The 24078-nt window shown below is 54.8% G+C and overlaps 4 protein-coding genes across 15 annotated transcripts; 2 read left to right on the top strand and 2 right to left on the bottom strand.

Annotated features, from left to right (window-relative positions):
- Nucleotides 1-867: 867 nt before the first annotated feature.
- On the bottom strand, nt 868-6108 carry IRF9 (interferon regulatory factor 9). 2 transcript variants are annotated; one of them, XM_027110927.1, is made up of 9 exons: nt 5556-6108; nt 4586-4766; nt 4086-4263; nt 3716-3846; nt 3546-3627; nt 3371-3442; nt 2408-2749; nt 1451-1566; nt 868-1306 (listed from the first exon to the last, which is right to left on the bottom strand). In XM_027110927.1, the coding sequence occupies exons 2-9, from the start codon at nt 4763-4765 to the stop codon at nt 1178-1180; spliced, it is 1230 nt and encodes a 409-aa protein (XP_026966728.1). In that variant the 5' UTR covers nt 4766; nt 5556-6108; the 3' UTR covers nt 868-1177. The 2 variants fall into 2 exon arrangements, with proteins under 2 accessions (XP_026966728.1, XP_026966729.1); XM_027110928.1 differs by lacking the exon at nt 3371-3442.
- Nucleotides 6109-6233: 125 nt separating this feature from the next.
- On the bottom strand, nt 6234-17298 carry RNF31 (ring finger protein 31). Of its 6 annotated transcripts, none has more exons than XM_027110891.1 (21): nt 16132-17298; nt 15899-16045; nt 15593-15748; nt 15338-15397; nt 15159-15234; nt 14764-14941; nt 13902-14289; nt 13437-13724; nt 12927-13175; nt 12641-12826; nt 12323-12529; nt 10454-10627; nt 10272-10370; nt 10089-10178; nt 8583-8697; nt 8360-8478; nt 7976-8200; nt 7771-7828; nt 6958-7054; nt 6487-6655; nt 6234-6404 (listed from the first exon to the last, which is right to left on the bottom strand). In XM_027110891.1, the coding sequence occupies exons 1-21, from the start codon at nt 16321-16323 to the stop codon at nt 6285-6287; spliced, it is 3393 nt and encodes a 1130-aa protein (XP_026966692.1). In that variant the 5' UTR covers nt 16324-17298; the 3' UTR covers nt 6234-6284. The 6 variants fall into 6 exon arrangements, with proteins under 6 accessions (XP_026966692.1, XP_026966691.1, XP_026966695.1 ...); XM_027110890.1 differs by having other exon boundaries at nt 13437-13727; nt 16132-17297; XM_027110894.1 differs by having other exon boundaries at nt 6234-6376; nt 13437-13727; nt 16132-17297.
- Nucleotides 17299-17302: 4 nt separating this feature from the next.
- Nucleotides 17303-20645, top strand: PSME2 (proteasome activator subunit 2). 2 transcript variants are annotated; one of them, XM_027110929.1, is made up of 11 exons: nt 17303-17440; nt 17751-17783; nt 18221-18283; nt 18528-18614; nt 18716-18746; nt 18833-18930; nt 19530-19598; nt 19753-19820; nt 19984-20038; nt 20341-20427; nt 20518-20643. In XM_027110929.1, the coding sequence occupies exons 1-11, from the start codon at nt 17393-17395 to the stop codon at nt 20596-20598; spliced, it is 720 nt and encodes a 239-aa protein (XP_026966730.1). In that variant the 5' UTR covers nt 17303-17392; the 3' UTR covers nt 20599-20643. The 2 variants fall into 2 exon arrangements, with proteins under 2 accessions (XP_026966730.1, XP_026966731.1); XM_027110930.1 differs by lacking the exon at nt 18221-18283 and having other exon boundaries at nt 17317-17440; nt 20518-20645.
- A 1083-nt stretch (nt 20646-21728) lies between these two features.
- Nucleotides 21729-24077, top strand: EMC9 (ER membrane protein complex subunit 9). 5 transcript variants are annotated; one of them, XM_027110889.1, is made up of 6 exons: nt 21745-21849; nt 22088-22130; nt 22272-22348; nt 23255-23496; nt 23587-23681; nt 23844-24075. In XM_027110889.1, exons 3-6 carry the CDS (start codon nt 22321-22323, stop codon nt 24022-24024), a joined length of 546 nt encoding a protein of 181 aa, XP_026966690.1. In that variant the 5' UTR covers nt 21745-21849; nt 22088-22130; nt 22272-22320; the 3' UTR covers nt 24025-24075. The 5 variants fall into 5 exon arrangements, with proteins under 5 accessions (XP_026966689.1, XP_026966686.1, XP_026966690.1 ...); XM_027110888.1 differs by lacking the exon at nt 22088-22130 and having other exon boundaries at nt 21729-21849; XM_027110885.1 differs by having other exon boundaries at nt 21741-22130; nt 23427-23496; nt 23844-24077.
- The last annotated feature ends 1 nt before the right edge of the window (nt 24078 follows it).

Raw genomic sequence — 24078 nt, 5'->3', positions numbered from 1 at the left:
GATCATGTCAGTGAGCCACTCAAAGCTTATAAAAGTGACATGACAGGAAGGAGCTGGTCTGGGAGGCTACCTCTCCGCCAATTTGGTGTCATGTACGGGAAGCGGGAAGCTGGAGGCTGTGGCAGTCGGGTTAAGCGATGAACTAGTCTGGTGGAGATGAGTGTAGGATGAGGTAGGATGACCGGTGGCCTTGTGAAGAAGAACTACCAGTTTGGGAGCAAGATAAACACGGGGCAAGGGAGACTGGTGTTGGTGGATCCCCTGGGATCCCAGCAGACAGAGTGCTGGTGATGTGGCAGTCTAGGCCATGTTGTCTGTCATGGTGCTCAGGTAGAGTGAGGAGACCCGTTTGGGAGCAGCCTTCAGTTGGGGTGACAGTGCCCCAGGTACCGGGAGAAGAGGCACCAGGGCATGGTCTGCCCAGGGCACAGGAGGCTCAGCCACTCTTCCCTCTGATTTCCTCCCCTGCCAGGCCCCAGGGCCTCCAGCTCATCATTTCAGGTCTGTTCATTGAGACCTCCAGGCCAGAGTCCAACCCTAGGCGGAATCAGAGCCCTCTAGCCAAGGACTGTGGACACCGGATTTCCCTTATGAAGGTGGCTACAGTGGTCATAGGCTCAGTGCCCCTCTTTTTGGCTGACCCCAACCCTCTCCCTAATCCTGGTTGCCTAGAGGGTACAGAGAGCCAGGCCCAGAAACCTGAAGCTTCCTAGCCCAGAGAGCTTGCTAGCCCGAACCTGTGTCTGGAGGAGAGGAAAGAGGCCCAGAGATGCCAGCAGGAAGAGAACCCGAGTGCCCTGCCCTCAGGTTACATCCCCATCATCTCTCTGTGACCCTGCTGCCTTCTCTCAACAAGTCCGATGCTGATTCCTTTTCAATAAAATTTTATTTTCAATCCTTAGTGAAGATCTAAGAAGAAAATATAAAGTGCTAGGTTTTAGGGTTGCGGGCAGAGGGAAAGGCCCCGAGTTCGCGCCATCTGTACTTGCCCAGTTCAGTTCCTCAGAGACGAAAGAGGGTATATCTCAAAATTAAAAAAAAAAAAAAAAAAAAAAAGTCATCCTTGTGTTCCCCACCAACCAAGGTCTATGAGGAGTTCAAGGACTAAATCACCCAGACAACCGATGAGAATGATCACCGTGGGAGGCAGGTCGAGAGCGTGGAGGAAGAGGCTCTCTCAAAGCAGACAGGTGGAACAGGGAGAGGAGAAGGAGGCTGGGTCCTCCAGGCTCTGCACCAGGGACAGGATGGCTGCCTGATCCTCTGGAGTCTTCTCCAGTAAATGTCGGGCAAAGGCCTGCTCCATCTGCACGAAGAGGTCGGGAGAGGGGGTTGTGAGCACGGCAGGCAGGGCCGGACACTACGCCCAGGGGCTCTTTCCCCGGGAGGCCCTCTTCCTCAACACCCCACTCCCATGCAGGCAGGCTGTTCTTGCCCTATCCCGACTCACCTGCACTGTGATAACACTCTGTGGGGTGTGGTTGGGGCCAGGGCTCTCCTCCCAGAAATTCAGTGTCACCTGGAACTCGGGTGCGGGGCCCAGGCCCTGGAAGTACCTGGCCAGGTCTGAGAGAAAAGGTCAAGAGTTGGAAGAGAAGACAGAGGGTCTCAGGCAGGGAGGGATTGGGGAGGATCCCATAATGGAGAAAGAGGGGTGGCAGTGGGGCCACTCAGAGACCAAGGCCAGAGCAGGAGCCTCGGGGTGGTGAGGCCGTTGCCTGGTGCCAGGGGAAATGTTAGGAACTGAGCTGCTACTCGCCTGTGGACAAATAGGGAAAGGGGCCACCTTTTGGAGGTAGCCACTCGTCACACAACCTGAAACCTGGGGGAGCTGGGGGAGCTTAAGAGTCCTCTCAGCGGCAGCCCTGGCTGCTAACACAGTTGTGCCACACCTCTGTTGCCTGCTCACAGCCTCCCTGCACTAGGGCACCCCGTGGCCCTGGGTCCCCTATACTCCAGGCCCTCACTCCCGAAGTCCAATTGACAGTGGAATGGAGGCAGGAAGTGGGATTCCAAGCATGGATGGGAGAGGGGCAAGCTGAGGGGCGGCTGAGCGGTAGGCGAGGGCACGTGATGCACACAGTTCTCGCGAATGTGTGAGTGGTCGCTGGGCAGGTGTGTCCAGTGGGGGGTGCCACGAGGCGCGCCTTCCCATGATTACTGTACGCTCCCGTGTGGTGGTGCTCCCGAGGCGCGACAGCCTCGTGCTGGGCTTACCTGGTCCTCATCTTCCACGGCCTTGGCTGGGGAAGGGGGGCTGCCAGGGCTGAGCATTGCACGAGTGCAGGGGCCATGCCTGGGCTGTGACGGGGGATGTGCTGGAGGGAGCGCAGGGTGGTGGCCAGGCCCATGGAGGGGGAACAGAGGTGGGGGAAGGGGCTCAGGGGCTTGGTGGGAGCAGCCTCACCTCTGCAGAAATAGGCGGTTCTGAAGAGCTCCACGCACTGGTTGCTGGGCAGCAGGTGCGGGCCTGGACCAGGTGGAGCCTGGGGTGCGTTCCAGGAGATGGGGATGGGGCAAAGGCGCTGCACAAAGAGGCCTCGGGAGTTGCTGGCCACCAGGACCCCTCTCTTGAGCTGGCTCAGCAAGCGCTGGGTGGGCTCTCGTGGGCCGGGTTTGGGAAATATCACCTGCTCCATGCCGCACTGGGAGCGCGAGGGCTCAGCCACGAGGCGGCAGTCCAGGCTCTGCACCTGGGCCTCACCCACCACACGTCCATCGTAGATGAAGGTGAGCAGCAGAGAGTAGTCTGTGGACAAAGAAAGGCCAGCTGCACCGGTGCCCCTCCCCAGGGGCTCACTGGCCAGCAAGAGGCTCTGGAGAAATGAAGAGGGGCTTCCTGCAAATCCAGCATCCTCATTTTGCTGGCGAGGAACGTGAGGCTCAGAGAGAGAAACCAGGTAAGGGCTGGTGAGGACCAAGCAGGACCAAGCAGGCCGCAAGGTGGGGGCGGCAGCTGCACCTTCTAAGGATAGAGAAGGCGCCCTCCCTCCTCATCCTCCTGCCAACCCTCGGCAGCCCAGAGGGCTTCCCATCATACTTTCCCATCACTCAGGAGAAGAGCTAATACACAGATTCTCACTGAGGCCTTAATGGCCAGGGCCTTACAGTTTACAAGAGGGTCCCAGAGATCAGTCCTCTACTTAACCCACAGAATCAATGTCTCAAAGTGGATTTCCAGGGAACACAGCATGTAGGGGGTATTTTTGAGAAGTGAGCTGTTTGGAGTGGTGGCAGGTGCACTGCCTAGAAACCAGTGCCTCTGAGTAAGGTGGCCCCGGTTTGCTGCAAGCCCTGACAGATTAGATACATATGTAGCCAGAGGAGGACAAGGGAGGATGGGGGCAGGGGTGAGTCAAACGCCAAGTACCTGAACCTGGAGGGGGCAGAAGCTCTGGGTACACCAGATCTCCTTGGAGAGGGGCCTCAGCTGTGTCCCTACCTGGGGGGGAGGCAGAGGCACTGGTCATTCAGAGTGGACTGGGGAGTCCAAGGGCCAGAGGCTGTGGCATGGAGGATAACACAGGAGGCAGGGCACTTGGTACCTTCCTGAAGCTCAGGGCTGTTGCTGCTGCTGCTGCTCCCGGAGTCTGAATAGGTTGTTCCCCCACTGGTCTCCACCAGCTCCTACAGACACAGTTTCTATCGTTGGCCCATCTCTCCCCCAGGTACTGTTCTGCCCTCAGGTCCACCCGGTTCCCTCCCCAGCTCTCACATTTTTGAGGGGGTCCTGGAGCAAGGAGGGGCTGAGTATGCAGTTCTTCGTGGTAACCTCGTCCTCCTTCCTCTCAGAGGACACAGAACTGTGGTGTCGCTTTGATGGTGATTTCTGGGTCCCTGGCTGAGCTGTGGAACGTTGAGAGGGAGAGGATGGTCAGAGCCTTAAGTGGGCACAGAGGGAAGGGGAGAGGTAGGAGGCAGTGAAAGGATGGGCAGGACTGGCAGGGAACCTGCTCCCCAAGGACAGGGCAGAACTCTGACCGAGGGGCCTGGAGGGAGGCCACCACCCTCCCAGGAGGCGCAGGGCTCCATCCTTCCTCCCCAGGCTGCTGATTCTAGGAGTGGCGGGGCAAAGGGACACCCACCGGGGAGGGTTCCAGGTGGCAGCAGCCGGTACACCTTGTAGGGCTCAGCCCCATCCCTGTGGCCATTCTCAGGAACCTCCTGGAACTCAGAACTCTTGTTCAGAGCACAGCGCAGACGAGTCTTCCAGATAGCAGGGCCTTCCGAGTCCCCATTCTTTCCCTTATACGTTGCCCAGGCCTAGGACACAGCAGAAGTAAAGAAGAGGCAGCATGTTGTGGACTGCAGATCCTTTACCAAGGCTGGCTTCACGGATGTGTGGCCTGAGCGCTCACACAGAAGGGCCTCTGCTAGGTTTATGCTCAGCTATTGCCACCTTGAGGTCCTTACTAAGGTTTGCATTTTCATCTTGCATGGGGCTCTGACAATTACGTAATGTAGCTGGTTCTACCCTGCAACCTCCCCTTTATCTGAAACCCAGGTGGATGTAAGCGCTTGAGGGTGACAGTGCCAGTGTATATTCCATCCCTCCCTCCAAGGGGCTGGTTTCCGGGCCTTTCACCTTGAAGAAGGCGGCATCCTGATCCTCCCGGAAGTCCTGCTTGCCTGCGTGCTTCCAAGGAATCCGGAACATGGTCTTGGCCGCATCTTCCCAGCACACTCCTGGGAACTGCCCGCTCTCCACCTGCTCCACCACCCAGTTCCGGAGCTTCCGGGTGCAACGTGGCCTGCCTGATGCCATCCTGGGGATAAAAGCAGCAGGAAGTGTCAGGGGAACTGATACTTTGGGAAGAGTGAGATCCTGGCCCTTGGGGTTGGATTCCGGCAAGGGCCCCTAGAGATCTCATCCATCTTTTTGTCTCTATAGATATAATCTCAAACTTCTGAGGCTGAATTGTTTCATTTCTGCCGTCACTAGCGATGACCAAAAATACTTTCTTTTTAACAGCCCAAGCTGTGACATCTAGAAGGGAACCTTAGGCATTGGTCTTAATTTTAAGGTTTTTCAGGAATCTATCATTCCCTTGGTGTCCTGCTCCTGGTGAGAGGCCCTGTCTGGATCCCCAAGTATTTACAGACACAGTGGCTGCTTGTGAGATGCCTCTTCAACCCTCTTCACTCACCACCCCCACAACCTATCCTTCGATGCCCCCCAACCTCCCCCGCCTTGTCCCAGGGGTAGGTGGGGCAGGGAGCTGGGGGCAGGGAGCTGGGGGCAGGGGCAGGGGCAAAGCTGTGGGCGGGCGGAAGTGGGCAGGACCAGGAGGCAAGAAAACAATCAGGGGAGAGCAGCAGAGTCTTCTTCCCCAAACCCGGTAGTAGGTGCCCCTGTCCTTTGCCTAGAGGGCTTGGGACACTGGCCTCCCCATCAGTCTTTCACTCACGCCAAATTCCAGCTCCCCGGCTCACAGGCCTTCTGTCTATTCCTCAGTCTAGCAGAGGGGTCCCCAGGAGCCTCTACCCACCACCTCCAATCTAGCCGGGCCTTCCCACCTAGACCCAGGCTGACACCTATTTTTGGTTAATCTTACCTGAGCTGTTCTGCAGGCTGTCCCAGGGCTCAGCCGACCTCAGCTCAGCTCCTGGCTAGGCAGCTCCTGGATCTCTCCGCCCCTTTCTACAGTCCCCACCCTAAGTTTCAGTTCTGCTCCAGGGAGGTTCTTTTCCCCGAAATCACGTGGTCTCCGAGTTGCAGGGTAACTGGTTACCACTAGGGGGAAGCAGCATCTGAGAATCTTATCGTAGGAATCCTGCGGTCAGAGTCTGGAGGAGGGACCTACTGCCTCAGGCTCATTCCCCTTCCTCCCTCAAGATACTCTTTGCTTGTATCAGACCACCTCTATGACACTGCTGCTTCCCCAGGGAGGCCGCAGTGTTCCGGAGTCTAGCCTGGGGCCTCTGGATAGCTCTGTACCACTTGTGCATCTGTGTTCCCCCACGATGCCTGCTTGATACCTACTAGGTCACCCCCAAATATCAGCTGAATTCAATAAAAGAAGAAAGGATGCAGGGAAAGAGGAAGCCCAGGCCAGGTGGCTGGATGGGGAGGGCTGCCCTTGGCCTCCCACAGCATCAATTGCTTCTGCCTGAGTCCAGAGAGGGTCAGGTGGCAGGCTGCAGGGGGCCTTTAGCAAAGCTCTATTCACACACACCCCTTTCCCTGGTGCCCCAGGATGGTGGGGTCAGGAAGCAAGAAGGACCACCAAGAAGCCTGGGCAAGGAAATGCCTCTTTATTGGTGCTGGAGGTGTTCCCGGGGAGTCAGATCACGGGACCTTCATTGGGACCCTTGCCCTCAGCTACTTCCTCCTGCGGGGGATACTCTGTCCCAAGGGCACCTCTTCTATCAGCTTCTGTAGAAGGAGAGAGAAGATGATGATACTGGAAGCCTGGGGCTCAGACACAGTCTGGACAGGGGACTTCTAGAGAGTGGGGTCAGAGGTGAGGCTGGGGGAGGCTTTACCTGTAACAAGCGGGCGTGGTAGGTGGCGGCATCCTCCCCAGGCAGCGGCTGGGGGCGCACATGCAGGTAGCGCTCGGCAGCCGTCTCCAGCTCCTCCACCTCATACAGGCTGGCTGGGTCCAGTGAGTGGGCGTTGATGAGGCTCACAAGGTACTCTTTGTAGTGCGCCCTGGGGAGATGAGAGGGTGGAATATTGTTCTTCTGAAGTTTGACTGATATCAACTGAGTGTGTCCAGCACTGTGCTGGGCACTAGCATACTCAGATGAACAAGACCGACACCCCTCGCCAGTTGCTCTTGTGGGCCCTTGCCAATCTGTGCACACCACCTTTCTGTGCCCTCGCCTAGAGAGGCCCCTCCCTCCCACTTCTTGCAGGACCTACTGCTTGCAGAGACCCACTCTTCTGCCCAGGCACACCCCCAGTGCTCCTGTGCCGCCGCCGCCGTGCTCCACGCCCTGCCTGGCACTCACTGGCAGAGGCCGGCATAGCCAGCAGGAGTCTCCTTGCCGCAGGCTTCGTCCCGGAACCCGTTGGGAACTTCCTTCTGCTCCATCACTCGGCAGCCACCTAGGGGTAAGGGAAGGAAGGGTCCCTTTGTCCGGAGGGGGCCACTGACCACGAAGGCCCAGGAGAACTAGGATATGGATGGAGGCACGGGAGGTAGCCTCTAGGGAGGGGACTGAGGACAGGAGCCCCTGCTCTAACAGCTGTGCCAGAGATGCCACCGTGCAGACCACTTCCGACACAGAAGCAGGGACCTTGCTGTCCCTGCTTTTAGCCAAGCTGACTTCTGGCCCATATAATCATATACTCCCTTGAGACAGCTCTTTTGGTTGTGATTTAGCTCTTGCGAGGTTAGCTTATTCTGTGAAGGTCTTACTCTACACAGATGGTAAGAAGTGGGGCAGATTAGAATCATATATAACATCTTTCTGTTGCCCTCATGGAACCTTAAACAGTGCAACTAGTAAGTCTTTAATTAAATAGTCATTGAGTTAACTAATGAATCACTATCCTTTGGGAATGGGAGAATAAAATTAGCATCGAGGTGCCAGGCGCTTGAATGTGGCCTCACATAAAACAGCTTGGCTGCAAGGTGGATATGGTCCCCACTTTACAGAGGAAGAAACAAGCCTGGGGAGGCTGAGTCACCAAAGAGCACAACAAGCAAGCACAGGATGGGCCTGCGTCCTGGTCCAACCCCAGACCCAAGCCTCGCCTTCATCCATCACACAGGGGGAGCCCAGCCCCTCCTCTTGCCTTCTCCCAGGCCCGACACTCACCTCCAGGCACTGCCCGGGCCCCCGCTGGGGGCTCTGTGTTGAACATGACGTTATTGTCCTGAGGAGGGCAGAAGGATGGGCGTTAGCTTCCCTTGGTGCCAGCCTGCTGGATTTCTCGGCATCCAGGCCTTTCCCTTCCTGCCACCCTGTGCCCTGCCTCCTCTCCTGGGTGACTGGCAAACCAGCCAGGCTGGCCGCCCCTGACCTGAAGCAGCTTCTGGAGCCGAGGAGCCGTCCAGTCCCGCAGGTAGAAGAGGCAGTCGCGGGGGTGGTGGCCATGCAGGGACTTCTTCACCCTGCAGTTAGGGTCTGGACATTTCTGGCGGAAACCCAGATGGGAGAGGGGAAGTTGGAGACTGTTGGGGTCCTGGCCTCTCAGGAACCCCTGCGTGAGGGGTGTAGGGGTGGGGGAGATGAGACATTGGAGGGTCTGGAGCAAGCAGAAGGGGAGAGAGGACAGAGAGGTGCTTTACCCCCCACTGTTCTCTTCTTCCCCTGGGTGTTCCTCAACGGCCTCCACCCCTCACTCCCTCACTCCCGATGGCAGCCCCACCCAGCTAGCCCTTCCATCCCCGTTCTCTGGGCTCACATTCTTGGCGTAAAAGGCATTGTAGCAGCCACTGCAGAACTGGTGGCGGCACTGGGTGCAGTGAAAGTGCATGCAGCCTCCTCGGGCCAGTGCGTACGAGAACTTGCACTTGGGGCAGTCTGCAAGGGACAGCAGGTCAGGGTTCGGGCTGCTACTGCTCCTCAGGCCCTCAGGAAGAGAGCCGCTGGCAATGAGAGATTACTGGGCAAACAGGCAATCTTACCTATGCCATTTTCCTGAAGGTACATCGCCAAGCCCTGGGCCTGGTACTCCGGGTCATTGGTGCGTTTCCAGTTCTGGAAATCTTCACAGCTCCGACCTCGGTGCTGCTCCTCCCACTGCCAGAAGGAAACGAGCTTCCCATGAAAGCTCTATCCTAGGCCCTTCTTGCTGGCCCCTCCACTCAGATCCAGCGGTCCCTGGCTTAGTGTATGGCACTGCCATCCACCGTTTGCTCAAATCCCAAACCGAGGGGCCAGCCTTGGTTCTCTCATCTCTTCACACCTGAAACACTCACCAGCAAGTCTTGTTTCCACCACCCAAGCCTAGCTCAACCCTGTCCTTTTCTTCATCCCTACTCTGACCACCTTTACTCTGGGCCAGGTCAGGTCTCGTCTCGATTCCTAGTCTCTATGCCTCCACTCCTGCTCCCCTATGGTTCAGCCTCCACCTTGCAGCCAGTGTGTCTTTGAACATGTAACCAACTGCACTGGGAGTGTTCTAGCTTGGAGGTTTGGTGGTAAGGTCGCAGGTGTTCATTTTATTATGGTATTTTATATGACAGATGCAGGGACTTCCCTGGTGGCATAGTAGTTAAGAATCCGCCTGCCAATGCAGGGGACATGGGTTCAAGCCCTGGTCCAGGAAGATCCCACATGACGCAGAGCAACTAAGCCCGTGTGCCACAACTACTGAGCCTGCGCTCTAGAGCCCGCGAGCCACAACTACTGAGCCCATGTGCCACAACTACTGAAGCCCACGCGCCTAGAGCCCATGCTACGCAACAAGAGAAGCCACCACGATGAGAAGTCCGCACGCGGCAACAAAGAGTAGCCCCTGCTCACCTCAACTAGAGAAAGCCCGCACGCAGCAACGAAGACCCAACACAGCCAACAATAAGTAAATAAATTGATTAAAATAAGATAAAAAAAAGACAGATGCAACTTTTTGGTATCAAGTATTAAACTTTCTAAAGGTAAATGAGAGAGCATCACCCCTTGCTCAGTCTTAGAATGAAAGGCCGATCCCTTGCTGGACTGGCCTCACGGCCTCTCCTGACCTGGCAGCTAGCTCCTCTCCGACCGCCAGCCGCTCTCACCCTTGCTCTTGAGGCTCCAGCCACACAACGCTTTTTCTGACTTTGGCCTTTCCATGTGTTGTTCTTTCTCTTCCAAATACTCTTTGCATAGTTGGCTTCTTCTTAACTTTCATGCCTGAGCTTAAATCCAGCCATTTCAGAGAAGACTTGTCTAACCTCTCGATCCTGTGTACTAGGTAGGTCCATCCTGTTATTCCTAACCTCAGATTCCTATTTGTTTTCTTCATAGAACTCACGGCGATGTATAATTCTGCTCTCTCTCCTTCCCTCACCCCTCCTCCCTCCCTCCCTGGCTAGCCTGTAACTCTTTGAGCCCAGAGCTCATGTCTGTTCTGTTCTCCAGCACACCCCGCGTCTAACAGTACCTGCGGTGGCTCAGCAGGTATTTCCAAAAGGATGGATGTGCCTCACCTGGCGCTTACAGCGCACGCAGAAGGTCTGGTGACACTGGGGACATGTTGCCTCCAGCTGCTCACGCTCGTATATGAAGCCAAAGGAGCACTGTGGGTGCAAGAGCATAAAGCTGTCTGAGGCCTGACCAGGCACCACTCCCCACCTGTCCCTCCAGTCAGCAGCTCTGGGCAGGCCTCTGACCTGGGCACACCACAAGAACTTGGGATCTCGCATGAGCACGCCCTCAGTCAGCTTCTTGTGGAACAGCGCATAGGCATCTGGCTCTAGGCTCTCTCGAAGCTGGGAACAGGATGTGGAAGTGGCGGGTGGGCAAGGCTCCTGTTCAAAGCCCAGGGCACCCTGAGTCCTAGGGACTTCAGTACCTGGATATCGAGGGTGGAAAAGTAGCTGAGCAGCTGTGCATCATCGGTGAGGTCGGGGCGGCCACAGGCAGGGCACACCATGTCTGTGATGTGTTTCTCCTTCAAGGCAATGGTGAAGTGCTGGCGGAAGCAGTCGGGACAGATAGTGCACTCACAGGAGGTCAGAGCCTGCATCTGGTGGAGGGGAAGGGAAGGGAGGGAAGAGGGTAAGAAGCTACAGTTGCCAGCTGAGGGGGGGCAGTAGCCAGGTGTCTGCTATGAAACCGGGGTCTAATTAACAACTGGGCGGGCAACCTAAATGTCTGAAGACCTTCAGATGGAAAAAAACAGACAATGGTGAGACCTAAAGTAAACGGAAGAATGCCCTCTAAAGGCATCCACATTCAATTAAAAGCAAACACACAATAACTGAATCACTTTGCTGTACACCTGAAACTAACACAGCATTGTAGATCAACTATACTCCAGTAGAAAATAAAAATTTTTTAAAAGTTAATTTAAAAAGGAAAAAAAAGCCGGGGGTGGGGTGGGGGGTGGTGGTGGTGGTGGATTCCCTGGTGGTCCAGTGGGTAGGACTCCGCACTTTCACTGACGAGGGCCCGGGTTCAATCCCTCGTTGGGGAACTAAGATCCTGAAAGCTGTGTGGCGTGGCCAAAAAAAAAGCAAACACAAACAACATCCTTGAAATGACAAAACTACAGCAATGGAGAACAGATTAGTGGCTGCCATATGACAGGAGGAGGGGAAGAAGGTTCCAACTGTAAAGCAGTAGCACAAGGGGGTTGCATTGTGGTATCTTGATTGTGGTGGCGGTTACATGAATCTACATGTGGGGTCAAATGGCATACAACTACACACATACACACTGATGCACAAAATGAACAAAGCCTGCGGTCTAGCTGACATTGTACCAATATCTATTTCTTGGTCTTGATATTGCACTATGATTATACAAGATGTCACCATTGGGAGGGGGTGGATAAAGAGCACACAGGACTCTGTACTATTTTCATAACTGCCTGTGACTCTACAATTATTTTAAAATAAAGAGTAAAAACAAAAAACATACAGAGCCAGCCTAACTAAACTGGGCTGTATTTTGCCAAAGAACTGCCACTTCTGACCTAGAGTAAGTCAGAAGGGGCTCAGGAGATAAGAGGGGCCTATTCCTACCAAGTGGGTATTTGATGATCACATTAAATAACGGTAATTTTTTTGGTGTGACAGTGGTATTTGTGGTTATATTTTCAAAGAGTTTTATCTTTTAGAGATACATATTGAAATATTACAGATAAACTATCTGACATCTGAGATTTGTTTCAAAATAATCCTATGTAGGGGCTTCCCTGGTGGTGCAGTGGTTGGGAGTCCGCCTGCCGATGCAGGGGACACGGGTTCGTGCCCTGGTCCAGGAGGATCCCACATGCCGCGGAGCGGCTGGGCTTGTGAGCCATGGCCGCTGGGCCCGCGCGTCTGGAGCCTGTGCTCCGCAACGGGAGAGGCCACAACAGTGAGAGGCCCACGTATCGCAAAAAATAAAAATAAAAAAAGAATTCTATGTATGTGTAGATGAAGTAAAGATTGGTCATCCATTAATAATGGCTGATGATGAATACATGGTGGGGGGAGGGAGAGTGGAATCCATTATACAATTTTCTCTACTATTGCATGTTCGAAATTTCCCATAATAGAACATTTAAAAAAAAGAGAGGGAGGTGGCCTATTCTTGCCCTCCCCTTCCCAGAAGCCTTCAGGGGCACATGGGCAACTGCAGAGCAAAAGACAAGATCAGAGACGGGCTGGGGTAGAGTGGGGATCCAAAGGGAACAGAGCAATTCTAAGGCCAGGGGCAGTGGGGAGGGACTTACCCGGTTGCGGGGCAGGGCCCAGCTGCACACGGCACACTCCTGGGCAAGCAAGCGGCGCAGGAAGGCCCGGTCCTGGCTCTGCCTCACAGCTTCTACCACATCCCCCAACTCATAGTTCCTGGGTGTTTCCTGCAGTAGCGCCAGTGCCAGCTCTGCCCGGCCCCAGCTGGGGAGTGCGTGGACTGCCAAAAGCCGTCTGACCAGGCTCTGCAAGGCGATTCAGGTGGAGAGGGAAGAAGTGGCTGTCAGACCGCAGAGAGCCTACCCCTCAGCCTGCCCTCAGCCCTACTAAGTGGGCTCTTCACCTCCTTCCAGCACCTGCTTATCTGGCCCGTCCCAGGAAGGGGTGGGCTCAGGACCACTGTCCCAGAGGCGCTGATGGAAGGGTTCTAGGCGCTGGCGCTGTAGCTCAGTCAGGGCTCGTGCCACGTCACCTCCATGTTGGAACAAGGCATGAAGAGACCCCTCCTCAGGCTCAAAGCCCAGGGACCGGAGCTCCTGCACCTGTGAGTTGGGAGGGGTGAGAAGGAGTGAAGAAGAATGTGAGAGGCTCTGAGATCCACAGCCCTCAATCCTGCACCCGCTCCAGCACAGCTGCTGCTACCTTCCTCCGCCGGGCCCGCACACACTCTTTCACAGCTTCATCCAGGTTGCCGTGACGATCCAGCCAGGCATTCCGGGCCTCCTGACAGGAAAAGGCACCCAGCCTCGGGTCCTGCTGTCCAGCCAGCTCAGCCACCATCTCCAGCACGTAGGGCAGCTCTGAGCGCAGCCACTGCAGGGGCACCTCGGTGCCCGAGTACTGCAGAGCTGAGAAGACCTCCTCTGGACAGGCGCCTCCGGCTTCCCCTTCCTAAGGCACAGTCCCGCCCAGACAGGGCGCCCATCAGGAAGGGCACACCCCACCCACCCTTAGCCCGAACCAAAATGCTGACAGTGCTCGAGCTGTCATGGATCATGGATCACGTGAGCAGGACACAGCATGATGCCTGCCGTGGGGGAAGGGTTCAATAAAAGGCAGCTGCTGCTAACAATGACAGGTTTTGAGAACTTGCATCAATCAACTGCAGCCTCTCTCTTCCCCCACAAGCTTATCCCAGGCCCAAATCCTCACCCGGATCTTGAGCACTAGCTGGAGACCTTCCTCCCGCATCTTGTCTTGGCGCTGCTTCTCAAGGTCCCCACAGGAACTGGCCAGGGGGGCACTGAGGCGTCGTGGAGGCCCTGGTTCAGGGAGTTGCTCTTCCAAAGAGCTGGCAAGGGGCTGAGGGGTATGCTGTACTGGGTTGGGGCTGCTGGTCCGGTTGCACATAGCACACACCCAGCCAGGGCCTGAGTTGCAGAAGGTACAGTGAATGCAGTACCACACTGGAGTCTGGGCAGAGGAGAGCAAAGTATCCTCCTGCTGGGAAGGCAGAAAGAATTATCCCACTGAAGGTTGGCTGAGGCTCAAGATGGAAATATAGGAAGCTGGGGGGAAGATACCGGGGAACTGAAGGAAAATAGGGGATGAAGAAGTAGAGAATGGCCTGTGGTAACAGGTGCAAATAAAGAGCTGAGAAGGCCAGGAACAGGTTACCTGAAGGGGCTGCAGGCAAACGCCGGCATCCTGAGAATCCACTACCAAGCTGGGAGGCTGAGCCAGCCGAGGTCGCTCACACATGGCACACAGCACAAACACAGCCTCATTCTCAAAGGTGCAGCTCTGGCAGGCCCAGTGACCCCGTGCAAGCTCGGGTTCTATGCCCCCAGCTCCTTGGGGACCCTCAATCCCCAGCCCCAACCCTTTACAGCCTCGGGGCCGATCACAGGCCACACAGAGTACTGTCCAAGGTTCATTCAGCATGGCGCAGGCAGAACAGTGCCAGGGAAGACGGGCACTTGCAGGATCAGGGGAAGAAACAGAGCTGTCTCCCAGGGCCGGCAGGGAGGTTGACTGAGGCTGTGGTGGAGCTGAGGCAGGTAAGCTGTAATGGAAAAGCAGACACAGCCTGCTGAGGGGGTGCCTGGGACCCTTACCCATGGGCATCCCTCATTCCCTGCAGGACAACACATGGCTCTGGCCTTTGCACATGTCTGGAACACTGCCATACCCATAGCCTCTTCAACATTTAAATGACAGCCTAAAGTCCATATCTGGCTGGTAAATATCCCTAACATAGGGTCTGACCCCTATTAGGTGCTTAAAATATTACCAACTGATTGAGTTGATCCTTCTGACTAAGCTGCATCCTCCTACTACCTATCTGCACACCCAAATAATCTATTTTGCTATGACTGCTACTTGCTTGACATGTATATCTATGATCTCCTGGAAGGCAGTAACTGGCTGCTTGCTCTCTATGAGACAGTCTTTAGCACAGAATCCAGCACATAGTAGATACTCAAATAATTTTAAGTTCTCTCAATTTCGCTCCCACTCAGGAGAAAAGGCCTCTCACTTGGGGGTCAGGTGGGTGGCCTGGGGGGCCACAGGCAGGGTCTGGCGGAGGTGATGTGCACGGTCTGGGTGTCCATGGAAGAGGCAATCACAAGTTGGGCACAAGCCCTGTTTACAAGCTAAGCAGTGCAATGTGCCTGGAGCAGAACCACAGAGGAAGCAGGGACCAGGAATGGAGGCTGGAGAACAGGAAAAAATAGAACATCTTTCTAAAAAAGACCAGGTTACATTTGAATCTGCTGTGGAGGGGACAAATCACAGACAACTTTTCAGCATATTTTTTCAACCCAAGGAAACAATTTTAATCTATACAAAAGGAAGATAACCAAGAAGACAGGAAATTTCCATCAGTATGATCTACTAGCATTCCCACCCCCCAACATAGGACAATAATACCTGGGGCAGAGGGTGTGGTGAGGGGGCCAGGATCAATCTCTCTCAGTAAGGGGGCAAACTCTGAGAGCTGCAGTATCTGAGGAAAAAGGACAGGGAATGAGCAAGGGCTTGGGGACAGAGGCCCACAACAGGTTCCCTTTGTTCGCCAGGCCCCAGAGCCCCATTCCTGCCTTCCTTACATCATCTTCAACCTTGTCTTTCAGCAGCTGCTCCAGTGCTTGTGGTTCTGGATGAGTATTCTGCAAACAAGGTAAGAGGAGTTCCCACCTAGAGCCCTGGAACAAGGCCCTCCCTCAAAGCCCTGGTCCCCCAACGTTCACAGTGTGAAAAGTACAGAGAGATCCTAAGTTACTGTGGGGACTATGCCTATGGTTCAGCAGCATGGGAGTCCCCACACTGGCTTTGTTGTTAGGCTGGGACTAGAGATACCTCACCTGTAGCAGCAGGCTGAGCTCTGTCCGAAGCAGCAGTACTTCCAGTGTGACTGTAGCAACTTGTTGCTCATCCGGCTCCTTCTGGCCCTCAGGGAAGCTCAACCCATCTGGCTGCTCCTCTGTGTAGCCATACAATCGCAGAACATCCCGGCCCCCCTGCCACACATTCAAACCAGTCACCGCCCAGCAGGTCCCCTTCCCAATAGGGCTGGACCTCAAACCATTCAGCACAGCCTCAGGCCCTTTCTAGTCAATCCCCAGCCCAGGCTAAGTTCCCTTCTCCCATTAGGGGCCCAGGGGCTTCACCTGAACAGCATCCACCGTACTGCGAAAGACAGGGTTATTAAACTTGACCCCGCGCCAGTACCGGGGCCGCTGAGGGCTGAGGAGGTTGCGGCCATATTTCTCCAGGATGTTCAGGGCCGTGGAGAGGGTGTTGAGGTAGTTTCGGGGCTGCGAGCAGTCAGAGAGCAGAGAGCTGTGAGCCCCAACCCGGCCTCAGGTCCTCTGTCCTCCTCCCAACCCGGGCCGGGCCTCACCTCCCCATGAGCGTTGCAGCGGACCAGGCGTGCAGCATCCAACTGCAGGTAGCGGGCTGCTGGCGGCAGAGAGGTGACCAGTAGCGGCCGGAGCTGCTCCAGCGAAAACGCCTGCCCGGAATCCTTCCTCAGGGCGCTCGCCAGCTCCTCGCGGGCCGCCAGGAAGGCCCGCTCCTCCTCCTCCCCCGGCATCCTGAGACAGGAGTCAGCCCCAGCCCGCTGTCCGACGGGACCCGGCGCAGGCTGTGCGCGGTCCGAGCGCCGCCAGTAGCGCCTGGGGTCTGGCTTCGCGGCCCGACCCGGTCGGTTCGGACGCCCCGGGTCACTCACGGCACGGTCACTCTTCGGCCCCGGGCCCAACGCCAGGGTTAGCGGGAACAGGAAGTACTAGGAAAGAGGGCGGGACTGCAACCCAAATTCAGGGGAAGGGGCGGGGTCTAAGCTTGAGGAAGGGCGGAGGCCAAGAAATCGGGGGGCGTGGCCCAGGGTCCCAGCCAATGATAATGATAAATAATCCATGGCTCCTCCCCCAGAGCGCCTAGGCAGCAAACCCTGTTCTGGCGTTCTTCCCCTCCTTGGTCCAGGCTGGTCCCACCCCTCTCCGGATAGACCCTGGTACGGGGTTACTTTACTCCCCTCAAAGCCCTCCTCTCTATCTGGGACCCCACAGGGGAAATCCCACTCAGCTGGGGACTCAACTCTGGCCGGCCTGAGCCCCACTCAAGCCCCTTCTCCAGTCAGTCTTGAAGATAGGGCGCCCTCCGGGAGGAAGCCCCCGCGCCTTCTCCCTTCCTATCCTCTGTCCCTTCTCCCTCCTACTACTTCTCCCGCCCACTCTGATCCCTCTCTGGCCCTTCCCCGCAGTCAAGCCTTCCTGGGGGAGCCCCACCACTTAACACCCCCTTTCCCACTCTCCCACCCTTCTCACCCCAACCCTGACAGTCCTTGGACGGTTCTTTCCCCCTCTCTCTAAGCCCCTCCCCTTCTCCGAGGGACAGCCCCTGTTCAATCTCCGCCGGTCCCACTTGTCCTAGCCCCTCCCCCGGACAGCCCCTGGGTTTGTGACCGAGTCAGCACCGCCTCTTCTAGTCTCACAGGCCGAGAATGGCAGAGGGGCTCCTTACGGTTTGCGGCCTTCCAGGGGGAGGGGGAAAAGAAGGAAGGGGGTGGGGCTGAGGGGGCGGGCCTGGACGTGGGGAGTGAAAGCGAAAGCCCAGGCGGCGAACAGGGAGACCGGAGACCTAGCAGCAACTGGAGCAACATGGCCAAGCCTTGTGGGGTGCGCCTGAGCGGGGAAGCCCGCAAACAGGTAACGGGGGACCGGGAGGCCAGGAAGGCGCCGAGGAGCCCTCCTAAATGGAGGCCAAACTGGGTGCTCCGAGGGACCAAGGCCGTGCCAGAGAAATCTCCCAACCTCTCTAAGTGCTTTCACTTCTGCCCGGGGATTACCAGATTCCTGCCCTCCGGACAATCTCTGCACTGAGCATGGGCTTCCAGGGGAAGTCTGGCATGTGGTGGGGAAGGACTGAGCCAAGTTGGAGGGCATCCTATTGGGGGTGGGATCTTACTCTGGACAACTGAGACTCTTAACCAACATCCGGGTACCGCTCTCTGTGCAGGTGGATGTCTTCAGGCAAAATCTTTTCCAGGAGGTAAGTCTTCTGGATTCAAGCGATTTGACCCAGAATCTTAGGCCAATACTTGAGGGTTGCAACTTCTCAGACTGATCCCCAAACCCACCCTCCATCCGCGCCTTACTTCACTTATTAAGCCTCCATCTAAGATAAGCTCTTAATTATTGATCTCTGCTTTTACCTGTACCCCTCTTAATACCTTCTGCACTTCCACCACTTCCTCTCCCCTCTTTTGGTGTGGAGGGAAAAGCCATGGCCCCAAAGCAGGAATACCACAGTTCTAACCTTGGTTCTGCTGCATCCCAACTTGGGGAATTCCCTTCAATTTTCAGGGCTTCAGTTCCCTCATTTATAAGTACTGGAGTCAATGATTTCCAAGGGCCCTTCCAGTCCCACTTCTCAGACATCTCACTGAACGTCTTCTGTGATTCCGACCCTTGCAATGTAACCCACAGGCTGAGGAATTCCTCTACAGTTTCTTACCTCAGAAAATCATATACCTGAATCAGCTCTTGCAAGTGAGTAGTGTGGACCCCTCCTGCCCCATCCCATGGCCTCTCTCCTCTCCATCCACCCTCTCTAGCTAACAACTGGGCTCCGAATGCAGAGAACAGTCGCAAATGGTGGACTGGGAACATTAGGATAGTGTGAGGCCTGAGCCTAGGTTAGGAGGCAGAGGTTGGGTGGGATGTGTGGAGGAAAGGCTCTGACTCAGGATGAGGGGAAGAGGTTGGGCAGCCCCTGACAGTGAGCTCTGTGCAGGAGGACTCCCTCAACGTGACTGACATGACTTCTCTCCGGGCCTCGCTGGACATCCCCATCCCAGACCCTCCACCCAAGGATGATGAGGTGAGGCACTCATGGTGTAGGGCTTGGGCTATAAACCCAGTGTAAGTGGCCCTCCAACCTCCATGACTTTTCTAAAGCTACTTTCCCCCTTTTTTCCTTAGATGGAAACGGATAAGCAAGAGAAGAAAGAAGGTAAGAGAGGAAGGGGTGGCTAGGAAAAGGGAAATGGCACACTGACTACTGGATGAGAAAGGGTCTAAGTCCCCTCTTTCTCACAGTCCCTAAGTGCGGCTTTCTCCCTGGGAATGAGAAGGTCCTGGCCTTGCTTGCCCTGGTTAAGCCAGAAGTCTGGACTCTCAAAGAAAAATGCATTCTGGTAAGCCTGGGAACTGGGGGACAGAGAAAACGAGCAAGGCCAGGCCCTGGTCTCCTTCAGAGATTCAATTCCTTCATTTAGGAAACTATTCCCCAAATAGGAAGCTTCCTTCTGTACCTTGGGTTTAGATACCTTTTGTTCTCTATCACAATGATATCCCCAAATTAGACTGTGCTACATCCACCTCTATAACCTGAGAACCTACTGCTGTACCAGGTACAGAGTACAGATGCTATGATACAGTGAGTTGGTTTAAGAACTTGGGCCCTAGAGGGAGACTGCCTTGGTTCAAATCCTGACTCTATCACTTACCTAACTGGTTACTTTAAGTAAGTAACTTAGACATCCTGTGACTCAGTTTTTTCATCTGTTAAGTGGGTACAATAAGAATATATACTTTGAAACAAGCAAAAAAAAATATATATATATATATACCTTGAAAGGTTGTTGTGAAGATTAAATGAGATATATAATACATAGCACAGTGCCTGCCATATAATAAGTACTCAGTTAAATGTACCTATTATTAGGAAGTAGCAGAGGGTTAATCAGAATAGAGGGTTTGTTGAATGATTCCTACATGATATCTCTTAATGTAGGTGATCACATGGATCCAGCACCTCATCCCCAAAATTGAGGATGGAAATGACTTTGGGGTGGCAATCCAGGTGAGAAAGGGTGTGTGAGAATGCTGACAGCAGGGAGAGACTTGGGGAGTAAGGGATAGGAGCTAGACAAGAACTGGGAGGAGGAGGGAGACGGTGAGTGAAGCAGGGAGGAGATGAAGGGTTGTCTTTGCTTTCCATTCTTTTGTCTCCACAGGAAAAGGTGCTGGAGAGGGTAAATGCAGTCAAGACCAAAGTGGAAGCCTTCCAGACAACCATTTCCAAGTAAGGACAGCTGGAAGGCCAGCGCCGGGGTCTGCAGGGACATTTCTTTGGGACTCCCAAAGCTGGGCATGCCTATCGGATGAAGCGGTGCTTTGGGAAGGGTCTGAGGGAGTACCTGTCTCTGAACATCCATTCCTGTGGTTACTCCTCTTGCTTCTGGCAGGTACTTCTCAGAACGTGGGGATGCTGTGGCCAAGGCCTCTAAGGAGACCCATGTAGTAAGTGGACAGTCCACCAGCCTTTTAGCTGAGGCTGCTGGGGATGGGGGGTGTTGAGAAAGTGGGGGATAGAGGTCCTCTTTGTCTCATTTGTGACCTTCCCAATGTGGAGAATATTAAGCCCAGGAAAACTGATTTAGGCTTCAAAAACCTTGACCCCTTTCTCTGTTTGATCCTCTGGGATCCCATTTCTTGGCTGAGAAGGGGCTCATTCCTCAAGTTACCTATTCCCTGTATGAGGAAACCAGACTAATGTCCCAACCTTCCATGGGGCTGACTCAGCTTTGCCTTCCACATCCCAGATGGATTACCGGGCCCTGGTGCACGAGCGAGACGAGGCAGCCTATGGAGAGCTCAGGGCCATGGTGCTGGACCTCAGGGCCTTCTATGTGAGTGTGGAGTAAGCCCCTAAGGGAGGTGGATGAGGGGCGCAGGGGAAAGGCCAAGAACCTGACTGTTGCCCTCTGGCCTTCTTCCAGGCTGAGCTTTACCATATTATAAGCAGCAACCTGGAGAAAATTGTCAACCCAAAGGGTGAAGAGAAGCCATCTATGTACTGAGCCCAGGGTTAGAAGGGAAATAAATGACCTATACTTTGTGTGGATAACCTCTGGTGTGTGTCATTCATTCAAAGACATTTACTGAGTGTCGCCTATATCCAGACACTAAATGTGAATGAATGTGGTGATGAGAAAGGGAGGGGTGCCAGGAAGACGAAGATGAATTAAAGGTGCATCCTGTTCTTAGGAAGTCATCCTAAAGAACAGGGTGGGAACTGTTACATGCCATGACAGCCATGAAAATAACCTGTATTGGGGAATTTCACAAGATTATTTCCATCTGGAGGTGTCATGAGTGCTTCCTGGAAGAGATGGCATCTGGGCAGAGCCCTTATAGGAATAATCAGGCTTTGGAGAGACTGGGGGAAAGCTCTGAGGCTGAGGTCAGGGAATGAAGAAAGGCACAACCCTTTCTTCAGCTCAGAGCACACCTGGAGGGAGAATGAGATTTCACTGGGAAAATTATGGGTAAATGGTTGGACTCCTTCTCAAGGGCTGGGAGGGGCAAAAACGCTTCCAAGGCATTAAGGCGAAGGAAATTATACTACAGGACATTATGGGAAGGATGGTTCAATAAAATTCTTTTTGACCTTTACCCTCCTCCTTCAGCCAATGCCGTCTTTGTTTCTGCAGTCATTACATTGAGGAAAGGAAGGGCCAGATAACCTGCAGTTGCAAAAGTGACACGGCTTATTAGTAAGTGACAAAGCCGCTCTAGAGTACCAATCCACTCATTCCATAGTTGGAGCCAAGCTGTCCGCTACGTACCGACATTCGAAGCTCCGCGTTTCGGGGAGACACCAGATGAGGGGCGCGGGCACCACCCAGGTGGCACAGCGGGGCCTGTAGGGGCGGGAGGCAGAGGTAACAGACGCAGCCATCTTGCAATCAAGAGCCGAAGTGGGGTAGCCTAGCCAATCAGCGTGCGGGTAGCTCTCTACAGTCAAAGGCGGGACAATGTTGGATGCTGATTTGGCAAAACGAGACTCTCTAAGCCTATCAAAGAGCACCACGTGGGCGGGACTCCAGAAGCCGGTCCGACTTGGAGCTCTGGTTATGTGTCCCCAAGGCAGGCGCGCAGCTCTGCTGCCGCCGCTTGGGGGCGGGGGAGGCGGAGCTCTGTGCTGCAACATGCAATCCCGGCCGCCTGCATTCCGGGCCGGGTGGGGGCCGGGGGCCGGGCGCCGGGCTGAGGTCTGCCGGAGCCGGCGGGCTGCCTTCGAGTCAAGTCAGCGTCACCGTCGAACCTAAGTGAGGGGGCACGGGGAAGGGCCCAGGAGGGCTTGGGGGCGCTGGAGGGGGCTTCGCGGACGCGAGCTGGGGCCCCGCTCGCCATGGGGGAGGTGGAAATCTCGGCCCGGGCCTACGTGAAGATGTGCCTGCACGCCGCCCGTTACCCGCACGCCGCTGTCAACGGGCTATTGCTGGCGCCAGCGCCGCGGTCGAGAGAATGCCTGTGCCTCACCGACTGTGTGCCCCTGTTCCATAGCCACCTGGCCCTGTCTGTCATGCTGGAGGTCGCCCTCAACCAGGTGCCGCCGCTGGACGCCCACCGACCACCGCGAACCCCCCCAACACCCCTAGCCCAAGGCCAACCCTGGCCTCTTGGCAGTAGTGCGCACCCATAGGGCGGGCGGCACGATTTAGTTACTGACGGCGCTTTCCCATGGCAGGTGGATGTGTGGGGCGCGCAGGCCGGGCTGGTAGTGGCAGGGTACTACCATGCCAATGCAGCTTTGGACGACCAGAGGTGAGTGGGGAAGCCAGAGGCAGAGGGCTAAGGATTATGGGGTGGGGGATGTCAAGAGAGCCCCTCTTGGTCATTCCTTCCATCTTTCCTTCATCCAAGGCTTAGCCACTGTAGAGCTAAGGTACCTACTAGGCTGGGTAGGCGGTGAGAAAATATAAAGAAATGTTATTTTCCTGGAGGAGCTGCGGTGGGGTGGGAAGGACAATAACAGGCTGACACCTGCTGTAACTGAGATGCCCCCCAAGTGCTGAAAACACAAAGGAAGCCCAACCAGCAGCTTCTAAAAAAAGGAAGTTTCTTTTTATATATACAGTTCACCGTTTAACAACACCGGTTTCAACTACCTGGGGCCACAAATAGGCGAACTTTTTTCACTGAATAGGTACTCCGGTACTACAGGATCCGAGGTTGGTTGAATCCCGATGCAGAATCCAGAATAGGGAGGGCGCACTGTAAAGTTACCTAAAGATTTTCAACTGCGGGAGGCTCTGTGGCCCCTAGACCCCTCATTGTTCAAGGGTCAACTGTATACAGAAAAAGTTATCTACGTATACAGTAGTCATGTATTTGGAGCAAATTATACTGTTTTGTAATTTGCTTTTCTCTCCTTAATAAATATCTGACATCTTTCCATCCCTACACTAATATCTACCTTACCCTATCAGCTATACAGTATGAACATGGATGTACCATAATTTATTTAGTGCCTTACATTAAACATTGAGGTTGTTTCCAATTTTTTTTTTATTACAGACACTGTCCTATTATTACAGTAAATTCTTCGTTAGCAGGGTTTCTGGGTTAACATACAATATAAATCTGGATGGTTATGCCAAAGTACTCTCCAAAAAGACCATCTTAGATTTCCACTCTCACCAGCAGTGTCTGAGCACCTGTTTCCCACAGCGCTCAAGCATAAGTCTTGCACGAAGCAGTCAGGCAGGCCTGATGCCCCCAGGCCAACTACAGGGAAAGGCCGTCACTGCCTCCACGTCTATGGGCTCTGGGAGGCCCAGCTCAGATGGATGGGGTCTGCCCACAGGAGGCTCTTCACAACTCTGATCTTCCTTCTACACAGCCCTGGGCCCTCGGCCTTGAAAATCGCTGGGCAGATTGCAGAATTCTTCCCTGATGCAGTACTTATTATGGTGAGGCTTGGGTTTCAGAGTGGGGAGTTGGAAAGAAAGTAGGAATAGGGAATCCTCAAAACCCTCACCTGCCCTTCCTTGTCCACACAGTTGGATAATCAGAAACTGGTGCCACAGCCTCACGTGCCCCCAGTTATTGTCCTGGAGAGCCATGGTCTCTGCTGGGTCCCCAAGGACAAGAACTTGTGAGTGCCCCACTCCCTCCACCTCTTCTTGGAAGCCCACAGCTCCTGAGCCTCCTCTGTTTTTGGTTCTGCCCTAAGCGTCCTTCTCTAGAAACTAACCTCTGCCAAGTGTCTGGCCCCTCTGCCTGCTGAGTTTGACCTCCATGGGGGTTGTTATTTCAGAGTGATGTGGAGGGACTGGGAACAGTCACGGCAGATGGTGGGAGCACTACTAGCAGGCCGGGCCCACCAGCACCTTGTGGACTTTGACTGCCACCTTGATGACATCCGGGAGGATTGGACCAACCAGCAGCTCAACGCCCAAATCACCCAGTGGGTTGGTCCCACAAATGGAAATACCTGAGCCAGGGCCAGAGGGGAGGCTCAGGATCCAATAAAGAGACTTGGGCTGTTGGGC

This window comes from Aethalodelphis obliquidens, unplaced genomic scaffold, assembly GCF_003676395.1.
Source record: "Aethalodelphis obliquidens isolate GAN/ISIS:26980383/991018 unplaced genomic scaffold, ASM367639v1 scaffold10, whole genome shotgun sequence".
Taxonomy (NCBI): domain Eukaryota; kingdom Metazoa; phylum Chordata; class Mammalia; order Artiodactyla; family Delphinidae; genus Aethalodelphis; species Aethalodelphis obliquidens.
This window is presented reverse-complemented; position numbering and strand designations above follow the sequence as displayed.

Excerpts from the sequence above, each read along its gene's own strand:
- EMC9 (XM_027110885.1), top strand. The coding sequence starts at position 21,933 with ATGGGGGAGGTGGAAATCTCGGCCCGGGCCTACGTGAAGATGTGCCTG. Across the intron at positions 22,349-23,426 it reads GCAGCTTTGGACGACCAGAG|CCCTGGGCCCTCGGCCTTGA; the intron begins GTGAGTGGGGAA and ends CCTTCTACACAG. Across the intron at positions 23,682-23,843 it reads GTCCCCAAGGACAAGAACTT|AGTGATGTGGAGGGACTGGG; the intron begins GTGAGTGCCCCA and ends TTGTTATTTCAG.
- PSME2 (XM_027110929.1), top strand. The coding sequence starts at position 17,393 with ATGGCCAAGCCTTGTGGGGTGCGCCTGAGCGGGGAAGCCCGCAAACAG. Across the intron at positions 19,821-19,983 it reads TTCCAGACAACCATTTCCAA|GTACTTCTCAGAACGTGGGG; the intron begins GTAAGGACAGCT and ends TGCTTCTGGCAG. Across the intron at positions 20,039-20,340 it reads CCTCTAAGGAGACCCATGTA|ATGGATTACCGGGCCCTGGT; the intron begins GTAAGTGGACAG and ends TCCACATCCCAG.
- RNF31 (XM_027110890.1), bottom strand. The coding sequence starts at position 16,323 with ATGCCGGGGGAGGAGGAGGAGCGGGCCTTCCTGGCGGCCCGCGAGGAG. Across the intron at positions 14,942-15,158 it reads CACCACACCCTCTGCCCCAG|CCTCCATTCCTGGTCCCTGC; the intron begins GTATTATTGTCC and ends CCTGTTCTCCAG. Across the intron at positions 8,201-8,359 it reads ATGCCTTTTACGCCAAGAAT|ACCCTCCAATGTCTCATCTC; the intron begins GTGAGCCCAGAG and ends TGCTTGCTCCAG.
- IRF9 (XM_027110927.1), bottom strand. The coding sequence starts at position 4,765 with ATGGCATCAGGCAGGCCACGTTGCACCCGGAAGCTCCGGAACTGGGTG. Across the intron at positions 3,628-3,715 it reads TCCAGGACCCCCTCAAAAAT|GAGCTGGTGGAGACCAGTGG; the intron begins GTGAGAGCTGGG and ends CTGTGTCTGTAG. Across the intron at positions 1,307-1,450 it reads AGAGTGTTATCACAGTGCAG|ATGGAGCAGGCCTTTGCCCG; the intron begins GTGAGTCGGGAT and ends CTCTTCGTGCAG.